Genomic DNA, 27368 nt, shown 5'->3' on the forward strand with positions numbered 1-27368 from the left:
AAGGTTAGGTGGGGTGTCGGGGACAGTATTTTTCAGCATCTTCACAAGAAAAGCATTCTGCATGGGTGTTTGTTTTACTAAGCTGTCAACTTTCAACTCCTGGTTGCCTACGTTACCTCTAATGAGCCCACCCTCCCACCTCTCATGCCTGGAGCTTCTTGTTTTTGAGAGAATAGTCTGTGCCTTTTATTAGTTACCATGGCTGGGATGTGTGCAGGGGAGAATGTATGTAAACCATTTCTCCTTAGACTATAATTTTCTCTTAAAGTCACTAACCTCACCATGCTACTTGTGTTTGTTTGTTTGTTTGTTTTGACTTCATCTGGTTGTTCCCTATGCAACCTTTCTGCCTTGGGGGCAGCTAGAGGTTGCCGGGCAATGAAAGGAAACCTGTGTTTAAAATCTTTCATTTGCGGGGTGGATGCGGGCAAGACTGTTAACAAGTGCTGCCTTTTAGATATTAATAGGTAGATCCAGAATTAGACATAAAGACTTTTCCTTTTTTGCTTTGCTGAGCACAGTTGTTCAAGGACGTGCCATTCTGAGGGAATCCAGATAAATACAATGGTGCAGGCATCATAAGGAAAGACGTTCATTTCATACAGCAGTTGCATTGAACCACCCACGCTCACCCCAGCCTTCGGTCCATCTGATGTTGTAGCTTCATCATGGGTGAATCTCTATAGTATTCTCAAAGCCAAAGCTCGCAAGTCTATACATTTGGCAGGACCAAGTCCCCTGGGAGTTTTCCAGACTGTGGCTATACATCTTCAAGTCTGAGCTCCAAACCAAGGGAAGAGTTTTCTCTTCTGAATTTGGAAGGTTTTGTTCAAATTTAAAGTGGAGGTGTGTAAGCAAGTAGTTTATTTTATTCCTGTGGGAAAGAAAAACTTTATTTTGCCCATCACCTCTTTCTGCTTTTTTTTTTTTTGAAGGTTATATTAGGACTATGTTGAAGTTACAAAGTCACCGTTTATTGAATATCTACCTTGCTAACTTTGGCCCAGTATTGCAAGCTCTACCAAAGTAGCATAATATGTAACTCATCAGTGTTGTCTGCCGATGAAGAGGCTAAATACAGAAGCTAACTCTGTGGTTTTATTAGCAACTGTTCTATAGATTAAATAAGGGCACAGATATGTTGAGCCCCAGTCCACTTCCTACCGAAGTGTCCGTTAATGGCCAGTGTGGCTTCAGTGTTTACCATTGCTACTGAGGAGCAGTAGGATTTTTTTTTTCTGGTACCCCAGTTCCTATGCTGTGCTCCATTCAAGGCTCTTTCTGCGTCTCCATTCCTCTACCAAGGCACTCTGTTCCGTCTACCTTTTGCCTTCTCTGTAATCTGTTTTCAATCTCCGGGTACCTCCCAGGCTATCTTGATTTGGAGCGTCTACATTTCTTCACATTAATAACACTTACTGTGCATCGTTATTCAAACATTGCCCCATTTATTCCTCCTAACAGCTCTATGATACAGTCTTTTGTGATCTCCATCTTACAAATGCAAAAACAGCATAAAGAAATGAAGCCATTTGCCCAAGACCTTTCACTTTGTATGAGTCCAGAGTCTCTGTCAGTTCTGTCTAATTACAAAGAAGGACTTCTTCATCTCCACTTTAGTTTACAGTGCCTGTTACCAGTTTGCAGGCAGCTAGGGAAGCTTCGATGCTAGACAGCCAGCCTTTGGCCTGCGTGGTTGCTTAGCCATTTCTCCTTTCATGATGCCATTCAAGTTACTATAACCTCCACACTTCCCTTTCTTCAAGGGCAAATGGAGCCAGAAATGATGGTGAGTTTACAAAAGTGTGAGAATTTGTCATGATTCATGAACTGTTCCTGGCTTGGTCCGTGGCCAGTGATCACTGATAAGAAAGAATATTAGTAATCATTATCATTATTACCATCAGTAATTTAAAAGTCCTTTGTGTCTTTTGATAACAAAGACACATTTCCATCTTACTAATACAATATTTAAACCTTAAGTGAGGGAAGAAATTATTGTGCAGCTAAGCCAAGAGGTGGGATCCATTTCAAAGCTTGCAGAGGGAACTCCAGCAAAGGATAGCAATACCAAGCACCTCTGCAGGAATTAAAGAAAGGTGCTCCGTAATGCTGGTTGGCAACGCATGGTTGGCTGTTCTGGAACAGCAAAAGCACCTTCCCTGAATTACCGAAGTCTTACCTTTCTGTGGTTGGCTCTCATGGGGGGAAAGAGGCGGGGGGGGGGGGTGGCGCCTTCTAAGGGGCTCTCCATTCCACACTTGCTTCTGCAGAGGATTCTGATGCTATACCCTAGGACCAGTCACTTCAGATTAATTAATTAACTTAGAATTTTGTGTTAAATGGTTGCTGAGCACCTACTGCGGGGCTTGCACTTCAAGGTACCAGGGAAGCAAAGTTGACTAATATGTGACTTAAAAAAAAAATAGATATTTTGCCACCTTCTTTTTAAAATATATTTTATTAAATTATTCATATTACATCTCAATTGTTATCCCATCCCTTGTATCCTCCCATTCCTCCCTCCCTCCCATTTTCTGTGACTGAGGGGGACCTCCCCTATGACTGTGACTGAGGGGGACCTCCTCCCCCTGTATAAGCTCATAGGGTATCAAGTCTCTTCTTGGTAGCCTGCTATCCTTCCTCTGAGTGCCACCAGGCCTCCCCATCCAGGGGACGTTTACCACCTTCTTTAACACACTTATTTGTGGTCTAATAAGAGTCTCAAACAGTCTGTTGGTGATGCCTCCTGCTAAATAGAGTGCAGGCTGGGGGATGTCAGAGGAGATGGGGGAAGTCAGGATCAAACTTACCCTCCCCACAGGGCCAGGCCAGAGTGAGGAGGTGGAACTGCAAGCTATACCGAGAAGGCAGGGCTGCGGGCAGAGGGGACTTCCTCCCACACAGAATAATGAGTATTTTAAGCCTCCTTCCTTGACACATGGAGTGGGTGATCTGAGTTTACAATTGGTGGAGTTTATGACATACCACAAGAAGGGAAAGAACTTTGAGAAAATCCCCCAACTCAGGGCCTGGAATCTACAGGTTATTCTTCCTCTTTAAGCCCCTTCCAAGTACTCTTCTCTGTATTCAGGCTTTCTTCACCCCTGGCGTCGTTCTCTGAGCCATTTATTTTATGCAGTTAAATACTATTAATATTCCTAAAATGTGCTCCTCATAATTCTTAAAGGTTATTCGTGCAGGTGTTTCTACTCTGATGTGCTACATGAAAGGCTCAGAAATTTTTTAGGTCAAGAGCTTCTAAAATTGAAGTAGTCAAATGTAATTGTGAGACACAGAAGAATTTCATAGGGCCATGTCTTGGGCAGATGGTCTGCATTCAAGTCCTGGCCTAGCTGCTTAGCTCATTGAGTTTAGTGGAGACCGTTACATCTATGAGACCTCCATCTCTCTCCTCCTTAAAATGATAGGATATATTTTTCATTAGTTAGCTATAAGAATTCAATTAAAGTAGCATATGTGGTCCTGTTTTAAAATTACCAAAAGCTAAATGCATGTTTAATAGGGTTTTTGTTTTTGCTTTTGTTTTTTTAACAATATCAGACATAAAATGTGGCTTAGAGATTTAGATTCTTAAAGGAGGTCATTGCTTGAAATTTCATCCTGTTTAGGAAATTAGACCCACTTACTGTTATATTTAGCTTGATGGCCATTTGTAAACATGTTGCTTTGCAGGCTCATTTGCATTAATGGTGGTGAGATATCTAAATTTGGCACCAAAAATTGTAAAATCAATTTTTCACCTTCAGGCAATTGTTTTCACTTTGAAGTTGTATTTCTTAAAAATGGAAAGACAGAAGTTGAGTGTTTTACCAAGTAAAAGTAGAACCAGAGAGCCTTCTGATGTCTTGTCTTAATGGCTTTATGCACTTTCGAATTTTGTGCATTTTTGAAATCTCAGACCACATTGTAGATGGTAAGTGCCAGGAACATTGGAAGCAATGGAAGCAGTCTATATTTTATGGACTCTTAAGAAACGGCTTGTTTTACCTTCTTAGACAAGTGAGCTAATTCCTGTCAACTCATAAAATATAACTGCTAGGCTTTATGTACTTGCTTGGTTTCCATTTTATAGATTTTAATTATTATTTATTTTCTTTTGACTTCTTTAGGGTTTATATGCTATTTTGTTTGTTTCATTTGTTAGTTGTCTGGTTTTGGGGTGGGGCAGGTCTAGGGTCTTATGCGTAGTAGGCATAAGTTCTCTCATTGAGACACACACCCAAACTCTCATGTACTATTTTATTCTTCTTAATTTGTACACATGGACCTTTAAATTTTAGCCTTATTTTAAAAAAATAAGACTGGTAGTTAAGTCCATGAATATTAATGAATGCAGGGGTTACATTCTATATTTGAATATGCTGTACATTTAAGTTATAAACTTATTGTTTTTAACAACACAGTGATAGCTGTGCATGGTAGCTCACACCTTTAGTCTTTAATTCCCAGCACTCAGGGAGGCAGAGGCAGGTGGATTGCTGTGAGTTTGAGGCCAGCCTGGTCTACAAAGTGAGTCCACAACAGCCAAGGCTACACAGAGAAACCCTGTCTTGAAAACAAACAAACAACCCAAACAAACAAGAAACCCAACAACCCAGTGATACATTTTAATCTCTAAGAAAACTATTTTGCCTTTTAAATAGATTGTGCTGAAATTCTACATCTTATAATCAACATTTTAAGATGTTATAAAGTCTTTTTAAAGCTTGTTTCTAATAGCTTGTTGGGTGACTCTGCTGTAAGGTTGTGGCTAATTTCTGATTGTTTTTCTTCATGTCAGTCAGCTGTTCTGGTCCACTAAAGAAGCCTGATAGTTTTGCCGTGATGGCATCTTCCTTCAAGATATTACTTTACTATTGGTTGACATGTGGGTCGAAGATGGGCATGCAAGTATTTAGTTTGAAATCTTGCTGACTAGAAGCCTTGACTCTATGTAGTTAAATAAGCCTCTAACTGCCAGCTTTCCAGATCCCACATACAGAATCTAAATTATGAGAAATCCCAGGCTCATAGACAACTATTATGACAGAGACATATAACTGAAGCTGTGACACAGAGAGTCTGCTAATCAGTCACATCATTTGACCATGCCAAGTCTCCTTTCCAATCTGTTGTTCTGTTGTGAGAGAAAGCCACTAATGTGCCCATTGTCTTCAGGGCACCATGGAGCTCACATTAGAAAATATTCCAACTTTATTTGTCAAACTCTCATCTGCCTATTTCTTTTGCTGAATAGGTAATGGGCAGAGGTGGGAAACAGTAAGATGATCAGACTATGGGATTTTAAAAAAATCATACCAATCAATACTGTTTGCATAGAGTAATTGGTGCATTCTCAGCGACCACAACTAATTCACTGTTCTGCCTAGCCTCCCCCCGCCCCCATACCTTGGTATCCCTTAAATGCTAAATTTCTATAACAGGCACTTATCATATAACACAGTAGGTTAGGCTTTCTTTAAGAAAACCCCCATGAGACTCAAATGTGGAGGGATTATGTAATTTATCTTTCAAAGCAAGACACCATTGAGATTGAAAGGAGGTGTTTCTAACAAGAATGCCACGACAGTGTGGCAAGTGGAGAAAATCAGGAATAAATCAGTAGGCATGGTAACTACCTGATTGCTACACAGAAATCCTCTGCAGGGAAGGATATGGCATCAGGGAAACCTACCACGACACTGAGCTGGCCAGATGAGTTTGTTTGGGGAAGAATAGCAGCTGTAAATTCCCCCAAAGAATACAAGACAAGAACCTAAAGCAAACAAACAAACAAACAAGAAAAAGAAGAGAGATACAAAAACATTACTAACAACTCCCAAGGATGATCTGCTTAGGTAGACGGGACTGTTTAGTATGTGGACATGACATGAGGACGGTGAGTTGAGAAGCCTTACTTTACTGGATATAATTATTTTAGTGCAGTCATGATGGAGGAGAGAAAAAGAACCTGCCGCTTTCTGGGGCATGTGAGAGGTTGGATCTCCTCGAGGGTGATTCTGTTAGGTATGAGCATGGTGGCAAGTGGGGTTCTGAGCGCATGCTCTTCATCAGTGGCTAGAAGGTAAGGTTGGTTAGAGGTTATATTGTCATGGGTCCCATTTGTGAAACCCCAACAATTCAAAGTATGCTTCCTGCGAGAGGGTAGGTACACCCAGGATCTAAGTGCGGAATGAAAGATTTGGTTGTTTCAGTGAGCTGTGGGGTATTATCATTTGTGGATGAACAGCTTTCTCGTTTTGGAACACAACCACAGTCTCACCTCCTTTACACTTTGTTCTGCTTTATCCACGTAGAATTTCTAGTTTCTTGACATACAAAAGTACTGTGAAAATAAGGCTGCTCCAGACACTGTAAGAGTAAGTAAGCATTCATAGCAGAGGGCAGGCTGCAGAGGTCCAAGGAATTAGAGGAAGGTCTTACCTCCGGAAGAAAGAAGACGTTAAAAGAGAACTCAAAATATGCACATCTGGATGCACAGCTTGTATTAAAATCTGGTAAAAAAGCCAAAAGGAGGTGGGGGAGGGGGCGAGGAGTCACAAAATTGCTGAGCTAGCCGAAGTATATTTTAGTGACTGTAGCTCCAAAGACAGCTGCTTGAAATGATGGTCGCTAAAGGGATTTCTCTGCACTGTGTGTGGTCTTGTATTTAACCCTGCACACGATCCAGCCAGAGTATCCCTGGGAGAAACAGCTAACGATCTAGAGGATATGTCACACTTTATCTTTGGGATTCAGTCCAGATGATTTTATTGAGAGACACTCAGCCTGATTTACAAGCCTTGGATTTTGTTCTTATTCTCATGATCAGCTATTGCCTCTTGTGATGTCTTGCTGTTTAATCTGTACATTTCTCTCTTAGTATTTTATGATCGTTCAAAGTTTATTGTATAAGCCCTGAATTGGTGGTCATATTTTAGCCATTATATTTCCCTTTATAGGCTATTATTGCTTCCCTTACAAAGATAACATGTGACTCAGTGTTTGAGAAACCAATGTTATGGGGCAGATTTTTTAGACTTTGACTCAGAGAGACACCTTTCTTGAATCATGTTACTTGGTGCGATTGCTGTGTTTTGTGACCTGTCACTGTACAATGTAACTTTGATGTTATTTATGTTTCTTCTTTCATGATAGCTATTTCTGAATTTGCTTCTTCATTGCACTGTGAATTTCAGGAGTGTAGGCCCTGTCTGTTCTCCACAGTGCCCCATAGCTAGACCGTGAACATTTATAGGGCCCCATACATTTTGACAAAGAAAGTGCGATTAGATGAAAGAGGAAACCATTTCTATCCAAAGCAACACTCTGTGATCAGATCTCATACCATAAATGTGCTTCTTCTGATGGGAGAAGAAGGCTTCTGAGGCATGCTGGCTTAGTAAAGGCTCCAAGAATGGCCCCAGTACAGACGTGTATTCGATTTTATTTAACCTGGTGCTTCTTCAACTCACCCTCAAATACACTATTGTAGCTGGGCTCTGGTGGACAGAAACATACTCCAAACTGCTTTAAGACTGAAGGGATGCACTGGTTTATTTAACTAAGGCGGAATTCTTAAGGGGACTATAGGATGTGTGAGACTGGGACTAGCACCCCAGCTATCATTCTCTCCACTCACTCTCTCCTGCTCTTTCTTTCTTTCTTTCTTTCTTTCTTTCTTTCTTTCTTTCTTTCTTTCTTTCTCTCTTTCTCTCTTTCTCTCTTTCTCTCTTTCTCTCTTTCTCTCTTTCTCTCTTTCTCTCTTTCTCTCTTTCTTTCTTTCTTTCTTTCTTTCTTTCTTTCTTTCTTTCTTTCTTTCTTTCTGAGACAGAGATTCTCTGTGTAGCCTTGGCTGTCCTGGACTTGATTTGTAGACCAGGCTGGCCTTGAACTCACAGTGATCCACCTGCCTCTGCCTCCCAAGTGCTGGGATTAAAAGTATGCGCCACCACTGCCCACCTTCCCTCCTGCTTTTATTGGCTTAGCGTTCTGACCTAGTATGATAGTTGGAGACATTCCTTCCAGCCCGGTGAGGAACAACCTCTACTGACTTGGGAGGATGTTGGTCTTTTCTACCTATGAATACAAGTTTAAAACAAAGGAGTCTGTTCTCTCATGGGGGCCGTGCCTATACACTTTGTTTCAGTTGTGCTGGTTAAGGAAAGGAGTTCACTAGTGGTGGCCCATACGTATCTGGGCCTTTTGTTTACTTATGTGTCCAGGTGAGATGTGAATGGCTGACTTCTTTAAAGGAAGAGGAGGGATGGGTAGATAGCTCACTGGCCATCTTCTGTAGACGCTCAAGGACTAGAGTGAGGAACTGAAGAGGTGAGTGTGGCAGCCCACCTATTGCCCTACCCCAGGAGGCTGAAATAGGGGGTTACTGGAGTAGGTGGGCAAGCTCTTGGTTTCACTGAAAAACCCAATTGTGTGTGAGAGAGAGAGAGTTGATTGGACGGTTTGGGAGAGCGACCAAGGTGATTCCCAATCCCTTGGCCTCTGCATGCACGCGCACACACAAACACACACACACACACCCCACTATGCCCATATACTTGTAAAACAAACACATACATGCATGCATGCATACATGCACATAAAAATGAAAGGAAAAGTTAAAAAGATAAGCAGAAAGAAGGACGAGTCTTGTGAGAAGAATGGAACCTAAATGAGTGCCTTTCATTCATTCAACGACTATTAACTTTCCTTCTCCGGCACTCTGGGAGGTATAAGGAATCTGACACTGAGGACACTGGATGACCACTTCACCTATAGGGAGCTTATATCGGGGTGGGGAGGCAGGTAGCGAACATAGGTGGTCCATATAGTATCTTTGATGGGGGATAAGTACAAAGAGCAAAACCCCAAGGCAGAAGAGGAGTGGAAAGTGTTGGGGGCAGGGGGTGGGGGAAGGGCTACATATCTTGACTCATGTGAGTACGTAAAGTTGCTCTCTTGAGAGAGTGACTTTAGTAGATAGTGAAGGACTGAAGAAGTGAACCGTGCAGGCGTTCCTGTAGAGAACAGCAGCTACGAAAGGAGGACCTGAGCTGAGCAGACCTGGGCCAGATGGGTGAGGACATAGCTACAGCAAAGACCAGGAGACTGTGGAAGGGCCTCAGGACCTGGAGCTGATGGCCTCTACTTGACGCCTGTTTTTGTGAGCTCCGTAGCTGTTCCCATAGTTGCCTTGGCTTTACCTTATCCAACGGCAGCCAATAGAGGGGGTGCAGGAGGGAATGGTCTGGTTCCTGGCATACCTGATCTGGCAGCTCTCATGAAGAGTTGGGGAACAGAGGCAGAAAATGGCAGTCCAGGCAGGAAGCCAGTGCCACAAAGAGAATAACCACAGCATGGATCAGGGCGGTGACAATTAAGGGGCCATGAGGCAGTAGGGGTCTAGATACACTGATCGTAGCTCTGAGAGGATTTGCTGACAGGAGGGATCTGGGTGTGAAGGAAAGAAGGGTTGAAGACAACAGCAAAGTCTTAGGTCTGAGCTACAGAAGAATGGAACTGCTGTTTAGAGGGCAGTGAAGGATGCAGGAAGAGCTGTTAGCGGTGGGGAGGGGTGGAGGGAGGGGAAGGGCCCTGTTAGAAAGGCTCATTTTGCATGCGTGGAATGAAATGAGTGTAAGAGATCCAGAGGAAGGCATTGCAGGCCTGGAGTTTTACGAAAGGTCCTGGGCGTAGATTTGTATTCATGAGGCATCAGCGCGTGGGTGATTTTTAGAAGCATGATTCGTGACAAGATCACTCAGAGAGTGTGTTCAGGTGGCGAAGACTCACCGAAGGACTGAATTACAGGAATCAGTAATCTCTGACAGTGCGAGAGAACTAGGCAGATCCCGTTGGGTATTCAGAGGACAGGATATTCTGCATGTTTTGTGAGCGGCGTAGCTATTACAGTTGAGCACTAAAAGCTTCTATAACTTTTCTGGACAGTTTGATGCTCTATTGATCTGATTTTCATTAATACAAATTCCATTTCTGCCCCCCTCATAGTATTTATTACAGACGAATCATGTGTAAAGTGGCTGCTGAGTTTATTCCCAAGGAGCCTCCGACACATCTAACATAAGCGTGATTCAAAAACGACTACTGATGTTTCCAAGGAGGTGGGCTGAGATGAGATGGCAGAGCAAGCTGTGCTGAGCTCAAAATGGTCCTCCTTGGTCTGAAGTATGAGGCCCTTCAATACAGTAACCACAGGGGCTGCAGTCACCATGCCCGCCGACCTATAGTCAGGGGTCTAGGGAAGAAAAACAGGAAGGGAAGAGGATGTCAGATGCTTATATAGTTTGCATTTTGTGTCCAGAAAGGAGGACTGTTTTGGAGAGAGCTTGAGGACGGATTTTGCTACCCAGCCATACTGCAGTCTGCTCTGTGTGCTGAGAGCCCTCCGCCCCCACTCACTTTCTCTGTGATAGTCATCCTGAGTACTGGATGGCTGCAGGCCTTTTTAGGGCTGCTGTTTTAGCGCTTTCTTCCCCCCCCCCCCACTTTTTAAACTTTTTACTGTACAAACTAGTGGACTTTCATTATCTTTTCCTGTATCTATGTCATTGTACTTTGCTCACATCCAGTCCCTTACTTTCCCTTTGTCTTTCCCCCTCCCTAGTGGTCCCCTTCCCATCCTCCAATAATCCCCCTTTGAGCTTTCATGTCACGTGTGTGTGTGTGTATGTGTATAAAATCTATAGTGTGCCTATGGCAGAAGAAAATGCAGCTCATTCTCTCCTTCCTGTTACACTTTCTTATTCCCTGTCTCCATATATATATATACATATATATATATATATATATGATATATTATATATATCATATATATATCATAAAATTTAAGTCAAGATTGTATATATAAGATATGGGAGAGAACATGTGACATTTATATTCAGTGTCTGGTTTATTTCACTTAACAAGATGATCTTCAGTTCTATGCAGCTTTCTTATAAATAACATTATAAACTTAATTTTTAATATAATTCTTGAATGATGAGCGGTAGAAGTTTTGGAGAATTCCATACTGCTTAGAAGCAGCCACGCTGTTGATATCTAAGAATTAGTACTCCACTTTTCCATATTTTAGTTTCTGCTAGCGTCTTAGCCGTAATGTTTTTGCTTTTTAACCTTATAGCCTTCTTCTCACATGGGTGGTGACAGAAGGTGATGGAGAGTAATAGAGTGCTAGAGACCAGTTTTTATGTCATTTATTTTCCCCAGTTAAGGAACTCTTAAGTAGAAGCTTGAAAGGAAAACGTTGATACAGGCTCCTTACTAATTGGGGATATTGAGCCACGTCTGCTGCTTCCTGTCTTAGCAATAATCTATGGCAGAAATGATTAAGCTCACTGGTGCTTTTGACTTGAAGGGCGAGACATTTATGTTAGGTAAGAGGTGTTTATCAGAAGTCTGTGCTTTTTGTACTGGTCTTGTAAAGTTCGTATCTTTAACCTTCCGTTGTTATTGAAATAATTCCCCTGAACTATACAAAGGAAAAATGCCTACTTGATGAACTCTCAAATCGACTGTATCCTGCAACCTTCACACAGAGTGAAAATGGCTTTACACTCTCCCATCTCTCCTTAATCCTCCAACACTTCCCTCCCCCTCACCGTCAGCTTACTTTTAGTTCACTGCAAAAATATGAGTCCTTAGACGCCCTCGTCACCACCTAGTACGTCTCTCAAATCACCCACATTCGAACCCATCCAGTCTGCTCTTCTGGTAGGATCGTAAGCTGTGTCCCTGTGTACAGTTGACTTCTCTGTCTGCAGTGTGGGTACCGCCCCTGCTCGGTAGCTCCAGGATGCTTGGCTTGCAGTTATTTTTGTAGCTATTCTCCACCGTTCCTATAGCAGCAATCTGCCTCCATTAGCTCATTTTGTTCACTTTCCAAAAGACTGTGATAGCCATACTTTTAAACTTTGTTCTGTTTTGCACACTCTTTCACCAACCACTCTATTTCTCACCTCTCTCACTCTCTCTCTCTCTTTTTCTCTCTCTCTCAAGCCATATTTTTCAAAAGAACAGAATCTGTTTCCAGTCTCCACTCCCTGACTCCTTGTTCATTTGGTTCCCTAATGTCCACTGTGGCTACTTTGGTCAAGATTTCCCAGCATGCTATTGTGCCAAGCTCGTTGGTTCACTCTTAAGTTTTGTCTTGTTAGAACTTCCAGTAGCTTAGGATGCAGCCTCTGTTACATGGTCATCTTTTCAGCCTGTTTGTAAAGCCCTAGCTTTCCTCTTCTTTTTTTTTTTTACTCTCACACGAACCCTGGTGCCCCTTTCCTCTTCTTTTCTTTTCCACTGTCTTCCACAATACCTTCTGTTCCTATGAAGGGCAGAGTGTCCCCGGGCCTGCGTCCTGTGCTCACATCCAGTGTTGTGTTATTCTGTTCTGTAGTAGCCTTCGGTACTGGTGGCTCCCACTTAACGCCCATCTCATGTGGGAGACCTCTCCCTGCCTTCTTCAACTCTTTCCTGTGGCCTTCAGCGACTCATGACAAGGTTCCCATTGTATATGCGGCTTCAGCTTCTTTCCTTACCTTTCCATCTTAGCTTCACACATGTGGCTTCTTAATAGTTCCTGTTTGAAGGCTTTCCATTGTCCCTTTGCTCGCGTAGTGTCTCAGTCTACGTTTTGGTACATGGCTTTCTCCAACGTGTCTCTCAGGTATCTTCCTTGTCAACTCTGAAAAATAGTATTTTCTTATGTCTCTTATTTTTCTACCTCATACTCATCATTACTTCACATTATAATTTATTCCCCAAGGTAATAATCTCCCTAATCAAGATGTGAAATGAGTTTTTCTTTCCTGCTAGCTCTGTGATTTTGGTCATTGTCTTGTCTTATAGTAACTTCTTAATAATGTATTCAGTGAGTAAATAAATCAATTAATGGCGATGTGTTCCATACTGATATGATTGTATTGTATGCTGTTGTGTCATTAGTATTTTTGAATAGACAGATAAATGTTTACGATAATATAATGTTAAATCGTAACATAAGAGTGTCTGGTTAAGTACTGCCATGTAAAGACTCATTTAAAGAGATTTCCTATGAGTCATGTTTATGGTATGGTTTCTTATTCTCCTCTCTTGAAATAAATGGTATTTTCTTGGCCCTTCTCATGCAGCTGAAGAATAAATTTATGAAAAAACTGCCACGTGATGCAGAAGCTTCCAACGTGCTCGTTGGGGAGGTTGACTTCTTGGATACTCCGTTCATTGCCTTTGTTAGGCTCCAGCAGGCTGTCATGCTGGGGGCCCTGACTGAGGTCCCTGTGCCCACAAGGTAAGCTGCTCTCCCACGCGCTAGGGTTCACAGGATACTTATAGGAAAATGTCATTCCTCTTAGGTCAAAGAATCAGTGCAAGGAGGAGATAGTCTGCACTGGAGCAATTTCATTTGAAATAGTGCCTAATTGACATGCGTGCTCTTAAATTAATGTCACTTGAACAGTGATAATAATGGCAGTTATGGAGATTTATTGGCTCTCGTACTGGTTTCTTTTTGTGGGTTAGTCTTTTGAATCATATGATCATCTTTTAGTATGCAAACTCTGGTATCTATATTTAACATGGAGACACTGAGTTTAAACACCTTGTCCAAAGCGATACAATTAGTAAGCGGTTCAGAGATTGTAGATGTTTTCATTTCCTCTGTTTTATCAAAAAAATTGTTACTGGGCTCACACACATAGATGTGCCATCACACAGATGCATACACACATGTAAATGGGCATTTTTGTAAAAACTTTGTCTTCACTCTAAGCACTTACATTTGTACACTTACATTAAGCGTGCCATTTTGCGTTCAAAGGAAGCATGCTTATGTTCCAGTCACATGCCAGTCTAGTGCTCTTATCCCAGACGTCATCCTAGAAGCTGTCCTGCCATCTCTGTCTGAGGCTGTGCTTAGTGGCTTGGATGCTTGACTTACGCACATGGTTAGCAGAGGACATACTAATACTGCACTCAGCCCTGTGCTAAGAAAGAGGCTAAAGAGGACTTTGTGGCTTCAGGTTGGCATGAGGTGGGTGGGTGTGGGGAGCATGCTTCCTGTGGGTCCCGGGGCAGAGATAGGTGACTTCTTTTTTTAGTTCCGACACGTGAACAGGAAGGGCACTGACATAGTCTGAGCATGGTTAGCCAACAGTGACGAGAGGTTCAAGGTTTTGTGCTGAGCCACGTTAGGAAGAAAATGAGAAGCAAGTGTCCCAAAGCCCTTTCAGCCCAGCCAGTCTTCCTGATCAGGTGATTCCCTCCCACCCATCACTTTAAGTACCTGGGGCACACACTGGGCGCAGAGCTTTGGAAAGGAGGTGATCACAGCTGGGCAGTTAATGGGATAATTGTGCTTGGTGTTTTCTATAACATTGCAGCGGAGCCTTGCAGTTCTGTCTGAGCAGTCACCTGGCAAGCCGCTGACTCAGGATGGCTGGAGTCCAGCTTGGCGCCCCAGTGGCTGTATTTATGTCTCTGCACTAACTTTACTGGGGCTTGAAAGAGAAAACATGCTGAGAAGTGTTAAAGAAGATTGCTCTTGCCTTTTCATTTTTATTACCATTTTTTTTTTCTTTAGAAGCTACAAATAAAAAAACATTTTAAAGGCTTCTTGTTTAACGGTGATAACATATATACAGGTAGGAAATCATGGCCCGTTGCCTGTCTTTCTCACTATCTACTCCTGTCTGCTTCTTTCGTCCCTTCATTCTTTTCTGTACCTGAGGGAAGTATTAATTTAGAGTTGAAATATGGCATCATCTGAAAAGCAAGAGGAGCTAAGGCATTCATTTTAGGGGAGTGAAGGGGTATATAATTCAATATCATAAAACAATTTCAGGGCTGGAATCTGAACAATATACCCTCAGACGTCAATATTTTTTTCAGGAACTATTTTATCTGTTGGCTGTCTTCTGGAACAGGGTAAATTGTAATCACCCAGCAGAGAGTTTCTTTAGCTGTCTGTCTGCCTGTTTGTTGTTGTTGTTGTTATTGGTGTGTGTGTGTGTGTGTGTGTGTGTGTGTGTGTGTGTGTGTGTGTACAGTATGAGGACATTTACTGTGCCTACATTATATGGAATCCAATAAGGGAAATCCCAGGAGGACTGTGTAGTCATTGTAAAAGATCCAGTCTGTACACCGGGGTCTTGGGCTTTAACTTGTACACTACTCTGTTGCTCTATGGGCATACTTGAAAAAGCCTTTCATTGGACACACATCTTTTCATGGCCATGTTTTTCCCTAAACGTAGAGGAGAGTTATGCTATGAGTGCTATTGTTACTCTTCCCGAGAAACAGTTTTGCCGTCTTGACTAGCTCAGCTCACACGTTTTCTTTTTTTTACTTTGCTTCTTGTGGCCCGTTGTGGCCTCTGCTTATAGCACTGTGGCTGTCAGTGGCTGGGTAGGTAGGTGTCTTTGTAGGGGTGGGTCTGGCTTTCCATGTAAAAGCAAGCAAGTCTTTGATGTATGGTGACCTGGTATGCTGTGTCTATGATGTTTCCACTTTCTTGCAGGTACTTTTTTTTCCTTTTAAAATATATTTTATTAATTTATTCATATTACATCTCAATTGTTATCCCATCCCTTGTATCCTATTCCTCCCTCTCATTTTTCCTTACTCCCCTCCGCTATGACTATGACTGAGGGGGACCCCCTCCCCCTGTATATGCTCATAGGGTATCAAGTCTCTTCTTGGTAACCTGCTGTCCTTCCTCTGAGTGCCACCAGGCCTCCCCAACCAGGGGATGTGGTCAAATATGGGGCACCAGAGTTCATGTGAAAGTCAGTCCCCACTCACCACTCAACTGTGGAGAATGTCCTGTCCATTGGCTAGATCTGGGTAGGGGTTCAAAGTTTACTGCACGTATTGTCCTTGGCTGGTGCCATAGTTTGGTCAGGACCCCTGGGCCCAGATCCGCCCATCATAATGATCTACTTGTAGGTTTCTAGTACCCTCTGGATCCTTCTATTTCTCCATTCTCCCATCTTGCGGGTACTTTTCTTGCTGTCATTTTGTATCTCAACATGGAGATGTGTATGCTATAATTTCCTTATTACCATTTAGCAGCCTTGGGATGGAGGCAATGGGAAGATTGTCTATCAGCTGGAGGCAGAATTGGAAATTTCTGACTCCGGGGCCAACGTTCGGGGGCAACTTAGAGTGGTATCTAGAATGGGCAAGGATAAGACACTTTGGGACTGTATGCAGTAATAACTGTAAATCAATTCGTTCTTTTCGGATCTTGAAATAAGACAAAAGGCTAGTCGGAGAGCTTCAGCTAAGTATTATAATATTTCTCTTTAGCATTTTATAAGTTCATACATAACATATTGCATGTTATAATCACTTGCCTATGAGAAATAGCATGGAAGGTGGTAGTGACAGTGTGTGGTCTTCATGTGTGTCCTGCATTGCATGTAAGGTGGTAGTGATGGTGTGTGGTCCTATTGTGTGTCCTGCGTTGCATGTAAGGTGGCAGTGACGGTGTGTCATCCTCATGTTGTGTCCTGCGTTGCATGTAAGGTGGTAATGATGGTGGGTGGTCTTCATGTGTGTCCTGCATTACATGTAAGGTGGCAGTGACGGTGTGTGGGCCTCATGTGTGTCCTGTGTTGCATGTGAGGTGGTAGTGACGGTGTGTGGTCCTCATGTGTGTCCTGCATTGCATGTAAGGTGGTAATGATGGTGTGTGGTCTTCATGTGTGTCCTGCATTACATGTAAGGTGGCAGTGACGGTGTGTGGGCCTCATGTGTGTCCTGTGTTGCATGTGAGGTGGTAATGATGGTGTGTGGTCCTCATGTGTGTCCTGCGTTGCATGTAAGGTGGTAATGATGGTGTGTGGTCTTCATGTGTGTCCTGCATTACATGTAAGGTGGCAGTGACGGTGTGTGGTCCTCATGTGTGTCCTGCGTTGCATGTAAGATGGTAGTCCTCACATGTCTGTTGTAGAAGCGACAGCTTAGCCCTATCTTCCAAACCTGCTCATTATGCATCTTGGCTTATTTGACTCACTGCTGTTTCAGAAAGGGAGTAAGGGATTGGTGCCTGCTGGGTTAATCTAGGAATAGTTGTGATCTATCAGGAAGGGGGATGCATCCTTTCTAAGAAGCTTGAGTGAATTAGGAAAGCTGGCTCCTTTTCTGATACTGTGCTTGCTCTGCCTATAATTATTTTGTGAATGTGAGTATAGGCCACTGGTTCCGGACACGAGTCATCTGGTGTTTCTGTTGTGTAGTGTGCCAGAGGCATCCTCTGCAGGCGTAATTCATTACTAGAAGAAAATTCACAAAAAGTAGGAAGGGGCCTAGAACTAGGAACCATTATAAATTCTAACTCTGACATTTGTAGTTGTGCATGAATCGAACAAACCCAGGCACATGAGTTTACTTTCCCCGCCCTGAGCTGTCAGCATGGACTGCTCACGTTCAGCCCCACAGATGTGGTGTTTACTCGTAATTTGTTAATAAGGAAAAAGGCTTCTGGTTAAAAATAACATCTGTCTATTGACAAAACCCAGATTTTTATCACGAAAGGAGTTTTCAGTGCATTATAACGCTGAGTTTGGCAGGATGTACGCCCATCGTAAAAGTTGTAACAACTTTTGCTTCTTTGAGGGTGAAGGGGGGATGGGTGGGGGGTGGGAGGGTGTGAGGGTGGGGAGTGGGGGGTGGGGGCAGGGGTGGGGGTGCAGAGGGAGCTTCAGCTTTCAGGGTGTCCCTTGATTTGGTTCCCTCAGATCTCCCATCTCATCTGGTGCGCTGCTGCTGTGGATTGGGGCTGCCTCTGTTCCTCAGCTGGAACTCTCTTAGCTTGCAGTTTGGCCCCTCCTGCACACTTCTACCCAGAGTTCCTCCTACACCGCTTTCACGGTGTAGACCTCTGCATTGTCTTAACTGAACTAATCACTTAAAAAAAAAAAAAAAAGAACTTTAATTCTCATCATGTTGTTTCTGCTCGGCACTTGGTGACATTTCATAATGAAGAAATGCCTTTAATTTAAACTAGATAGCTTTCCATCTGGGTTATTGAACCAATATAATTCATGTACGCTGGCTTATTGTTTTAGTATATGTTATAGCTATCACTAAGCTGCTACTTCCTTTTATTCTTTGGTATTGTGGAGCAAAGACCAAACAGTAAATGTTTATAGAAAACGTGTGCCCTTGCTAAGTTGGTGGCTCCGTTACTCTGGCGGCTCTCGGCCAGTTCCCTACCCTCTGCCTCATTTTACGTTTGAGGACTGTTAGTGTCCATGGTGTCGCCTTATGGAGAACACGGTATTTATTTAGGTTTTGTTGCCATATGTACAAGCTGATGATGAATCTATGGATCAGGTTCCAGAGTGTGGTTTCATAAGCTCTGTTCACATGGGTGGTACTGCACGTAGGTGGGAGAGGCACAAATTGGCCCAGGGAAGGGTTTAGCAGTTGCACATTCGTCGAGAAGCTAGTAAAACGACATAAAGGGCCAGACAAGAGAAATCCAGTAAAGATGTACTGAGCAAAGGGGCCAGTGTCAAGGTAGTTTTTGTTTGTTTGTTTGTTTCTGATACCAATCTGCCAATTTGGCTTAAAACTGCCATTTCGGCCATGCCAGTTTATGGACAGGCAAGTAGAATTCACAAATGTAACCAGTATAGTGCTTTTTCTTAATGAGACCTCACTTTCAGGGATAAATATTTTTGCATGTTTTGTTCTAAGAACAGTGACCATTTCCTTTAGAACACAACAACAACAACAACAACAACAACCACTTTACTATCTAGAAGGTTTTGTGTTACTGCCTGTGTTGGCTCATTGCTGTCTAAGTGTTATCTCCAGAGGAAGAAAAATCCAAACATCAGTAGAAGTCTTGGCAGAGCTAAGTGCAGTTCTGAGAGTGGCCATTTTCGCCCTTGAGCAGGTTTTTTAGAACTGCCGGTTGCCTCTGCCGCTTCCTTCACTGTGGCAACCCTAGGCAGCAGGTCTCGCCTCCAGGACAAGGCAGGCTCTGAGCAGATAAGCGCTGCATAGTTTTATGGATATTCTGATAAAAATATGAGTATTCAAACTTTTAACAACACTTGTTACAATTTTAATTCCCAATTTAAAAAAAAATACCTTTTTTTGGAGTGAATTTTACAAACAGAGAAAAGTAATCCCTGTGCGTAGGCCCATTCTGGAGTAGATGGTGACATTCATTTACAGAGTAAATGATTTCTTTTTTTTTTTTAATTTTATTTTATTAATTTATTCATATTACATCTCGATTGTTTCAATCCTCTTCTTCCCAAAGTGAGTTAGGGGACGAGATAAGTAGGAGTTAAGTTCAGTGACATGAGGTGCTGGATGGTTCCTGGTGCCATCAAATCTCGTCTACTCTTTCTTGTCTCTGGCTATGTAAGAATCCACAAACCTTTCCCCAAGAGCAGCCTATGAAGATGATTGCTGCATTGGTCTTGTCTGTTGAATCACAGCCCCAGTGCACCAGAAGAGCAGGTGACAGTGCAGAGCCTTTAAGGGAAGAATGCAGCCTAAGATGCCCCCCATGTATCCTAGGCTTCCATCTACTGACTGCGTTGTTGTTTTTTGACGCTGCAGGTTAAACCGGAGTATCGTGCAGCGTGGCCACGTGTTCTGCCACTGAGCCTGTGCTCCACCCTGTCCTTTACCAGGCACCAACCTTGGGCTCACCTACTGTCTTCTCCGCCCCCAGAGTCCTTGGTGTTAAACAGGATGAGCTCTGTTTTGCAGAAGGTTGTGTAGGGATTTGGATAAGGGGGTGACTGTGCTTTGTAGGCTTTGCAGGCTTTCTGAAGCTGTGCAAACATATGACGCCATTGTATGGGTTGTCTTCATTTTCTCCCTGTTAGGTAAGGCATGAGCAATAGCAAAGCAGAGGTTTACCCCAGATCACCTTTTTTTTTTTTTTTTTTTTTTTAACATCTTTTTCTTCTTCACGTACTTTCCAGGCACCTTCTTCCTCAGTGGAGAAGCACAGCTTCACCTTCATGGTGAGCGATGGATTTCTTCCAAAATGACCCGCTCACCATTGCTTGTTACAAGCCATATTTGCTCTGGAGCAGTGCTTCTTATATTATCAAGAAAATAAATTTGGAAAGGAAAATGAGGGAGCTCACAAAGGGATTTTGACCGTCTGTGGACGGTACTTCGTTTTTTATGTCATTTTTCTTTCTCCTTCCTATCAGCGTGAGGCTCACTGTGATGGTTTGCTTTTCGCTGGCTCCCACTCACCTGAATAGCAGTGTTTCCTACAAATATGGAGAAGAGCATTTGTCAGCCCCCATCCCGGGTACAGGACAGTCAGAGAAATCAAGAAATGTGCTAAGTCTTTGTAGTCAGTGTCCTAAACACACTTGCACCACACATTCCAAAGTCAGTAGACATGAAGACACAGCAAAGTGTAAATCAGAGATCAGCAATTTGTGACGTTCATAATAAGTAAAACCTCTTCCTGGTCAACGAAGGCGGCGCTCGGGTTTCTCCTTTCCTTCAAATTAGCTTAGTGATACCTTGTGTTAGCGTGAAAGAAGGTTTTGTCTCATCCCCTGGAACTACATCGTACTTTGTTCTAAAGTTCTAGGGACCGGATAGATCACTGAGTCCGGTCAGTGCTGGTTCCCAGGCATGAGAGCCTAAGTTCAGATCTCCAGCACCATATGATGGCTCAGAGGTTAAGGGCACCGACTGTTCTTCCAGAGGTCCTGAGTTCAATTCCCAGCAACCACATGGTGCCTCACGACCATCTATACTGTGATCTGATGCCCTCGTCTAGCTTGCAGATGTACATGCAGGCAGAGCACTGTATACATAATAATAAATAAATAAATGTTTAAAAAAATAAAATAAAAATAAAAATAAACAAGGGGCCATGCTGTGTGCCTGATCCTAGCACTGGACAAGCAGAGGCAAGAAGGGGCCCTTGGGCTCACTGGCCTGCGCGTCTGGCTGCATCCGTGAGCTCCAGGTTAAGACCTTGTCCCAACACCTGAGGGGAAGAGCAATGCCAAAGGACAACAGCTGTTGTGTGATCTCCACGTGCACACAGACGGGAATGCACACACTTGTGCGCACGCACAGCAAAGAGGAGCTGAACGTGTAATGGATTAAGATAGGCTGTTTCTCAGCTTTATGAAGTGTGTGTTTCAACCTTTGCTTTTCTCCTTCTCCATTAGGTTCCTGTTTATTCTCTTAGGTCCCAAGGGGAAAGCCAAGTCCTACCATGAGATTGGGAGAGCCATTGCCACCTTGATGTCCGATGAGGTACGGAACAGGGTGCAGGGCTGCATCGGTGACGATCTTGTTCCTGTGTTTGTCTGAGCTGCAAACTGACTGTCATGGTTTAGTCAGTTAAAATTTATGGGGCCACAAGACACTCCACATACTTCCCTTATGTAGGACAGCCTTCAAAAAGTAAAGGCATGTGTCCTGTTTTTGTGTTAGGCCTGAAATATATGTGGGAACAAAATAAAATGTGTTTTTACTTTTCTTCAGCAAAATTGTTTAGGAAATATTCTAAATGTCTTAAAGATTAAGATAAATGAGATGCCTATAGTTGGCCTATTTATAGGTTACTATATGATATCTTTTTAAAATATATTTTATTAATTTATTCATATTACATCTAAATTGTTATCCCATCCCTTGTTTCCTCCCATTCCTCCCTCCTTCCCATTTTCCCCTTACTCCCCTCCCCTATGATTGTTCCTGAGGAGGACCTTCTCCCCCTGTATATGCTCATAGGGTACCAAGTCTCTTCTTGGTAACCTGCTATCCTTCCTCTGAGTGCCACCAGGTCTCCCCCTGCAGGGGATATGCTCAAATATGGGACACAAGAGTTCATGTGAAAGTCAGTCCTCACTCTCCACTCAACTGTGGAGAATGTCGTATATGATATCTTAATTCAGTTGTACACTTTGTAATGATCTGAGGCACAGTAGAGCAGTGGTGATTAACATCAATTAATTATATACTGTAAATGTAGCTAGTAAAGAGGAGTGTGAGCATTCAACACAAACAAATTGTTACTGCCCGAATGACCGATATGGTCCTTATGTATTTTCAGTTGTTAAAACTGCTCTTTAAATTTTGTTGGATAAGTTCAAGGTCACTGTATTAACTCTACGTCTCAAAATGTCCAATTTATCAATTCTCTGACCTCATGTGTCCATATATGCTTTCTAGTCTTTCTACCTTGCTGTTTCTCAAATACTTTGTTTTTTCAATTTGGCTTGCTTTGTCAGCCTTTTTCTCACTAAGTGTAGAAGTGGAGGATGTTTCCCTCTGCTCACTAGAAGCTCTGCGTGGTGGCTCCTCGGCTGTTTGATGTCCCCTGGGTCTGAACACTGACAGCTCTGCTGTCCCCCTTGAGGGAGCATTTATTTCCCGTTTCAGTTGGCTGATTTATTTAATTTTGTGTATGTTTGTAGTTCTTTTCTTTTGAAATTCTTTCCTAATATAATTTAGGGATGCTTTAGGCCTCATGTAATGGGTGTAGAGTGGCTTCCTCATATTGATGAGGGCTTCTTTCAACAGGTATCTTACAACTTCTTTCCCATCTCACTGGTTGAAACTACCAGTGTTTATTGGCAAGATTGGCTGGGAAAGACCCTTTCTATCTGACAGAGAAAAGTATACAAGGGATGGTGTGTTTGCTGCAGAGGAGATAGCTTCCTTGTGTGCTACCTTTTCCTCAAACCCAGAGCTCCCAAGCCAGTGTTGTTTGCCTGATAACTCTTAGAAATGATTTTTTTTTTTTTTTTTTTTTTTTGGTTAGGAAAAGGGACATAGTGGAAAGACTTAGCTTAGGTGAAGGGTGTTGAACAGGGCCAACATTTTCTTCCGGGTGATGAAATAGTTAACTTGCAAAGATAAAGGTCTTGGCTTTGTTAAGACCTCTAGGTTAGAAGAGCTCAGTTAGAAGAGTGGGATACTGAAGGAAAGGACTGTGTGCCATTTTGAAGGCCCTTCTTTGATGTGTATGAAACATGTGAAAACGTTCCTGCCTGTGTGAGTTGCCTTTCTCTTTCTGTGATGCAACGCCATGACCAGGGCCACTTCTCTAGGCTTCTAACTCCATAGGGATAAGAATCCATCCATCACCACCATAGTGGAGAGGCATGGCGGCAGGTGGCAGGTGGCAGACATGGGAGTTGGTACAGGAAGCGTGTGACATACTTCCTCCAGGAAGGCTGCACCTTCTAACCTTTCCTAAACAGTGTCACCAGCTGGAGACCAAGTGCCCAAGATGTTACTCATTTAACCCCTGCACTGCCATTGGGGAATTAGATATTACCTTTCTAAAAGGGAGGCACGTGAGCACTCATTTCAATCCTCGACCTTTCCACCAGTATAACTCAGCCTTCTTCTTTCTTTATGACTAACTCCCATTGTTAGAGGACTGCAGTGTGTGTGTGTGTGTGTGTGTGTGTGTGTGTGTGTGTGTGTGTTATCCTGAGTTTAACAGTCAGTGTGAACTTGTTCTTACTGGATTTTTACTGCCAGTTGTCCAGTAATCTTTAATTCAGGGCGTTGGCTTTCATCAGAGATCTTGAAAACATTTGCAGCTGGCTCTCACAGCAACTGTGAGAGTTTTGATGGAAAACCATACTTAAAATTCCATTTCTTCAAACCTCCACTTAGAGGCTGAGATCATAACCCGCACCCCTCAATAGATGAATAGTGGGGGCAACAAGAGCACAGTTAATAGGAGTGTCGGGGGGCACTGTGGACTGTGTTCTCAGCTGTGCTGTGTTATGAGGCATTCAGAAAGTCTGCTGTGTGGGGGAATCAGCGCATCTCTCCTTATTCAGGTGTTCCATGACATCGCTTACAAAGCAAAAGATAGGCACGACCTGATTGCTGGCATTGATGAGTTCCTGGATGAAGTAATTGTCCTTCCACCTGGGGAATGGGACCCAGCAATCAGGATAGAGCCTCCAAAGAGTCTCCCGTCATCTGACAAGAGGTAGGTTGCTATGCACATGTCAGTATTCAGGGAGTGCCAAGCCCCTGACCTGAGGAGGTTGCATTTGGAAAAAGTAGGGCCAGGCTATGCTGTGATACTCCTACGTCCCCATGGATAGTGTGCCTCAAATGGCGCGCGTGCTGACGTGCCTTGCATTTAGATTTACTTGACACTGTAAGATAAGTATTCTATGCTTTGATGCCTCTAATGATTGCACTTAGCTCACGGTGTTGGAAAGTGTCACAGACGTTCTTCGGGGATGCTTTGGGGACCTTCTGTCTGTGTCTTTGCAAAGATTACTTTACTCAAGAAGAGCCCCTGTAGACTAAGCAGGTTAAAAGGTTTAGTAGAGAAGCTGAGGAGAAACCATGGCCTGGCAATCTGTTATTCCCCAAGTAGAACAGCTTTAACCCTGAAGGTGTACAATAAGTTAAAATCTGTGTTTGCCCAGCCATTTGTCCCACCTCTGGCTAGAACACTCCCGGAATTCTGTGTGAGCAAAGAATAAGAAATCGTGGGTCTTTTTCTGAGAAGGCCTTCATCCTCTGACTCTGTAAGCATGAGACTATAGCTACGGGAGCAAATGAACACAGTAAACTGATATCCGCTTGCACCCTGTTTTCTTGCTTAGAAAGAATATGTATTCAGGTGCAGAGAACGTGCAGATGAATGGGGACACACCTCATGACGGAGGGCACGGAGCCGGAGGGCACGGTGACTGTGAAGAACTCCAGAGGACTGGCCGGTAACTGAAGGAACCTTTTGCCATTCGTGATAAGGTTTTCCTTAGATCTAAATTTCCCTTCCTTGTTCTCAGTTCACTTTCAGTTTTTATTGACTGCTTTGTTCATTTGCTCAGCCAACAAGTATTTATAGTAGGTCTATTAGTCACAGACGCTGGGAATACAGCTGTGTATTAATGCTCTGCCCTATGGGCCTCACTTTGTAGAGATGGGAGAGGAATCCTAAGCAAATAAATAAATGCACCAATGGGCTTAGGAGGAAAATGGAGAAAAAAATGGAGACTTTGGTGATGAATAGTATTACATTTTTAGACAGAGTTATCCTTGCAGACACTGCAGACAAGGAGAACACTCAAAGGAGGTGTTCAAGCAGGTGAGAGGTAGTCTATGTAGGTGTGAGTTGAGAAAAAGGACTAAGGCATAGAAAACCCTGGAGAGTGATATCCGGCCAGTGTGACCCACAGAGTGACTGATGGGATTGTACAGAAAGGGCTAAGTCCGTGGCAGGTGAGCATGCATGGTGGGGATGACTGAACACTGACTATATTGCCTGTGTAGCTGTCATGATAGCATTCCTTCCCTGTACATTGTTTCCTTTCCTCTGAAAGAATGAAGAGTAAAAGCCTCCCGCACTTTATGTATTGCCTAATGAGAAGGTAGGGTCTAGAACTCTATTGCTGGTCATCATGCAAATGTCATAGAGTGTCCCTACACAAGTCTGTGGCCATTAGCCACTTACTCAATGGGGCTTCTTAGTATAGTCAACAGACAAGCTAAAGATGGCCTGTATGGGGCCATTGGAAGCATAGCATGGCATATTGTTTTACAGTACACTTACTTTTCTAAGTAGAAGGAGTATTCACCAATGTAACAATGAAAGGTACAGCATAGCAAATACATGAACTGGCAACACAGCTGTGTATATATGTAATTACTATATGCTTTTATATACGTCCCAGAAGAATAGGTCTACTAATGCCACCATGACACGCAGGAGAGAATTGCATGGGACAATATTGTCATAGCTAATGATGCTTCCATGTGATCGTGTCATTTTAGTTCCATTATCATCTTGTGATATGTGGTCCCACATATGTGGTCCACCACTGACCTCAATGTCATCATGCAGTGAATGACTACCGTTCTTTATAAACTATTTTCACTAGGAATAACTTTGTCACTTTCTACTTATAGCCCAGATATGAGTTATGGAATTTAATGTGTTGAATTGCATCAGACTGCCATTTCCTTTTTTCATCTCTCTCTTTGCCACATTCATTTAGTGGCTGCACGATCCTGTGTGTATCAAGGGCACGGAAATGGGGTGCTCAGTTGAGCTGAGGCTGAGGCGTCAGGTTTTAGAAAGAGGCACTTTGCATAGAAGTCACACTCTGTGAGAAAGGCTGGTTCGTGAGGTTCTCTTGGAAGAAAAACAGGCTGGAGTGTGGGCTCAGTCCATACATTTGCCCATCACGTACCTGCGTGCCTTCATCACTTCATGATTTTGGGAGTTTATTCTAAATTTACTTCCTCTGAGGCCCATTCTAGCTTTCTATTTATCTATAATTTTCCAGCTCCTCTTATCTAGAACTATGTAATTACCACCTCCATTTAATTTTTTTCTTGGTTTTTATTTACTTATCTTACTGTTTACCCTTTGATCCCCCAAAAGGAAACTCCATTAGGTCAGAACTTCAGAGCAAGTGTTATTCAATGTTGTTTCCCCAGCACATAGAATAATAGCAGATTGTGTGCCTCTCTCAGCTCTCACCCTCACGGAGTGGGGGTGAAATGACATTATGACATCATTGTAACGGGCTTTATGTATATGCAGTGTGTTTGGATGTTTGCTTTTGGAGAATGGGAAATTACAATTTATCTACTCAGTGCTCTCAACTAAAGACCAATGAGATGATCTTTGGAGGATGTTGGACCTATTCTGGAAACCGATAAAGAGAGGCAGAAGAATATGTATTTCTCTATAGTTTTTTTTTTCTTCTTCTGTCTCATCTGAATGAGACTCTCTTCAATAGTATCTTGTCATTGACTCAAACGTTTTAAGTCCAAAATCTTTATGCTCTAGTGACTGATGTCTTGATGAATTTGATGGCTATTTATCTTATATTTGATCGCATGTTTACTTTCTCCCTGCCCAGGTTCTGCGGTGGATTGATTAAGGACATCAAGAGGAAAGCACCCTTTTTTGCCAGCGACTTTTATGATGCTTTGAACATCCAGGCTCTTTCGGCAATCCTCTTCATTTATCTGGCAACGGTGACCAACGCCATCACTTTCGGAGGACTGCTCGGGGATGCCACCGACAACATGCAGGTGGGTCTGATCTGAGAGGGGACACAAATAGTCCGGTGCAGATTGTCCTCCTCACCCCTGCCGCTCTGCGAGGAGCAGATGGCCTTTCAGTTACTCAGCGTGATTTTCTTTCTTTTGCTGGATGCTGCATTTTGCTTTGCTTCTGGCTCGCTGCTGTATTTCCAGCATGTTAGTAATTACCAAAATAGCTCGATGAAAATCTGGCTTGAGTCACAAGTGGGGAAAGGAAGGGAAGGAAATGAGGATCTACAAATTCTATTTGGGCAAAACCGAATCAGCTGCTTGGGTTCTATGTGGCGACAAGATTTAGA

At 43.0% G+C, this 27368-nt stretch overlaps 1 protein-coding gene across 6 annotated transcripts in view; it reads left to right on the forward strand.

Moving 5' to 3' along the window:
- The window catches only part of Slc4a4 (solute carrier family 4 member 4), a 321412-nt gene that overhangs the window by 205881 nt on the left and 88163 nt on the right, over nucleotides 1-27368 (forward strand). For all 6 annotated transcript variants that reach the window (XM_051170376.1, XM_051170377.1, XM_051170378.1 and 3 more), the window contains 5 exons: nucleotides 13146-13303; nucleotides 21192-21279; nucleotides 23829-23983; nucleotides 24615-24728; nucleotides 26883-27057. In XM_051170376.1, the coding sequence (XP_051026333.1) occupies nucleotides 13146-13303; nucleotides 21192-21279; nucleotides 23829-23983; nucleotides 24615-24728; nucleotides 26883-27057 (690 nt within the window). The remainder of the gene's footprint in view (nucleotides 1-13145; nucleotides 13304-21191; nucleotides 21280-23828; nucleotides 23984-24614; nucleotides 24729-26882; nucleotides 27058-27368) is intronic.

Source organism: Acomys russatus, chromosome 28 (genome assembly GCF_903995435.1).
Source record: "Acomys russatus chromosome 28, mAcoRus1.1, whole genome shotgun sequence".
Taxonomy (NCBI): Eukaryota; Metazoa; Chordata; class Mammalia; order Rodentia; family Muridae; genus Acomys; species Acomys russatus.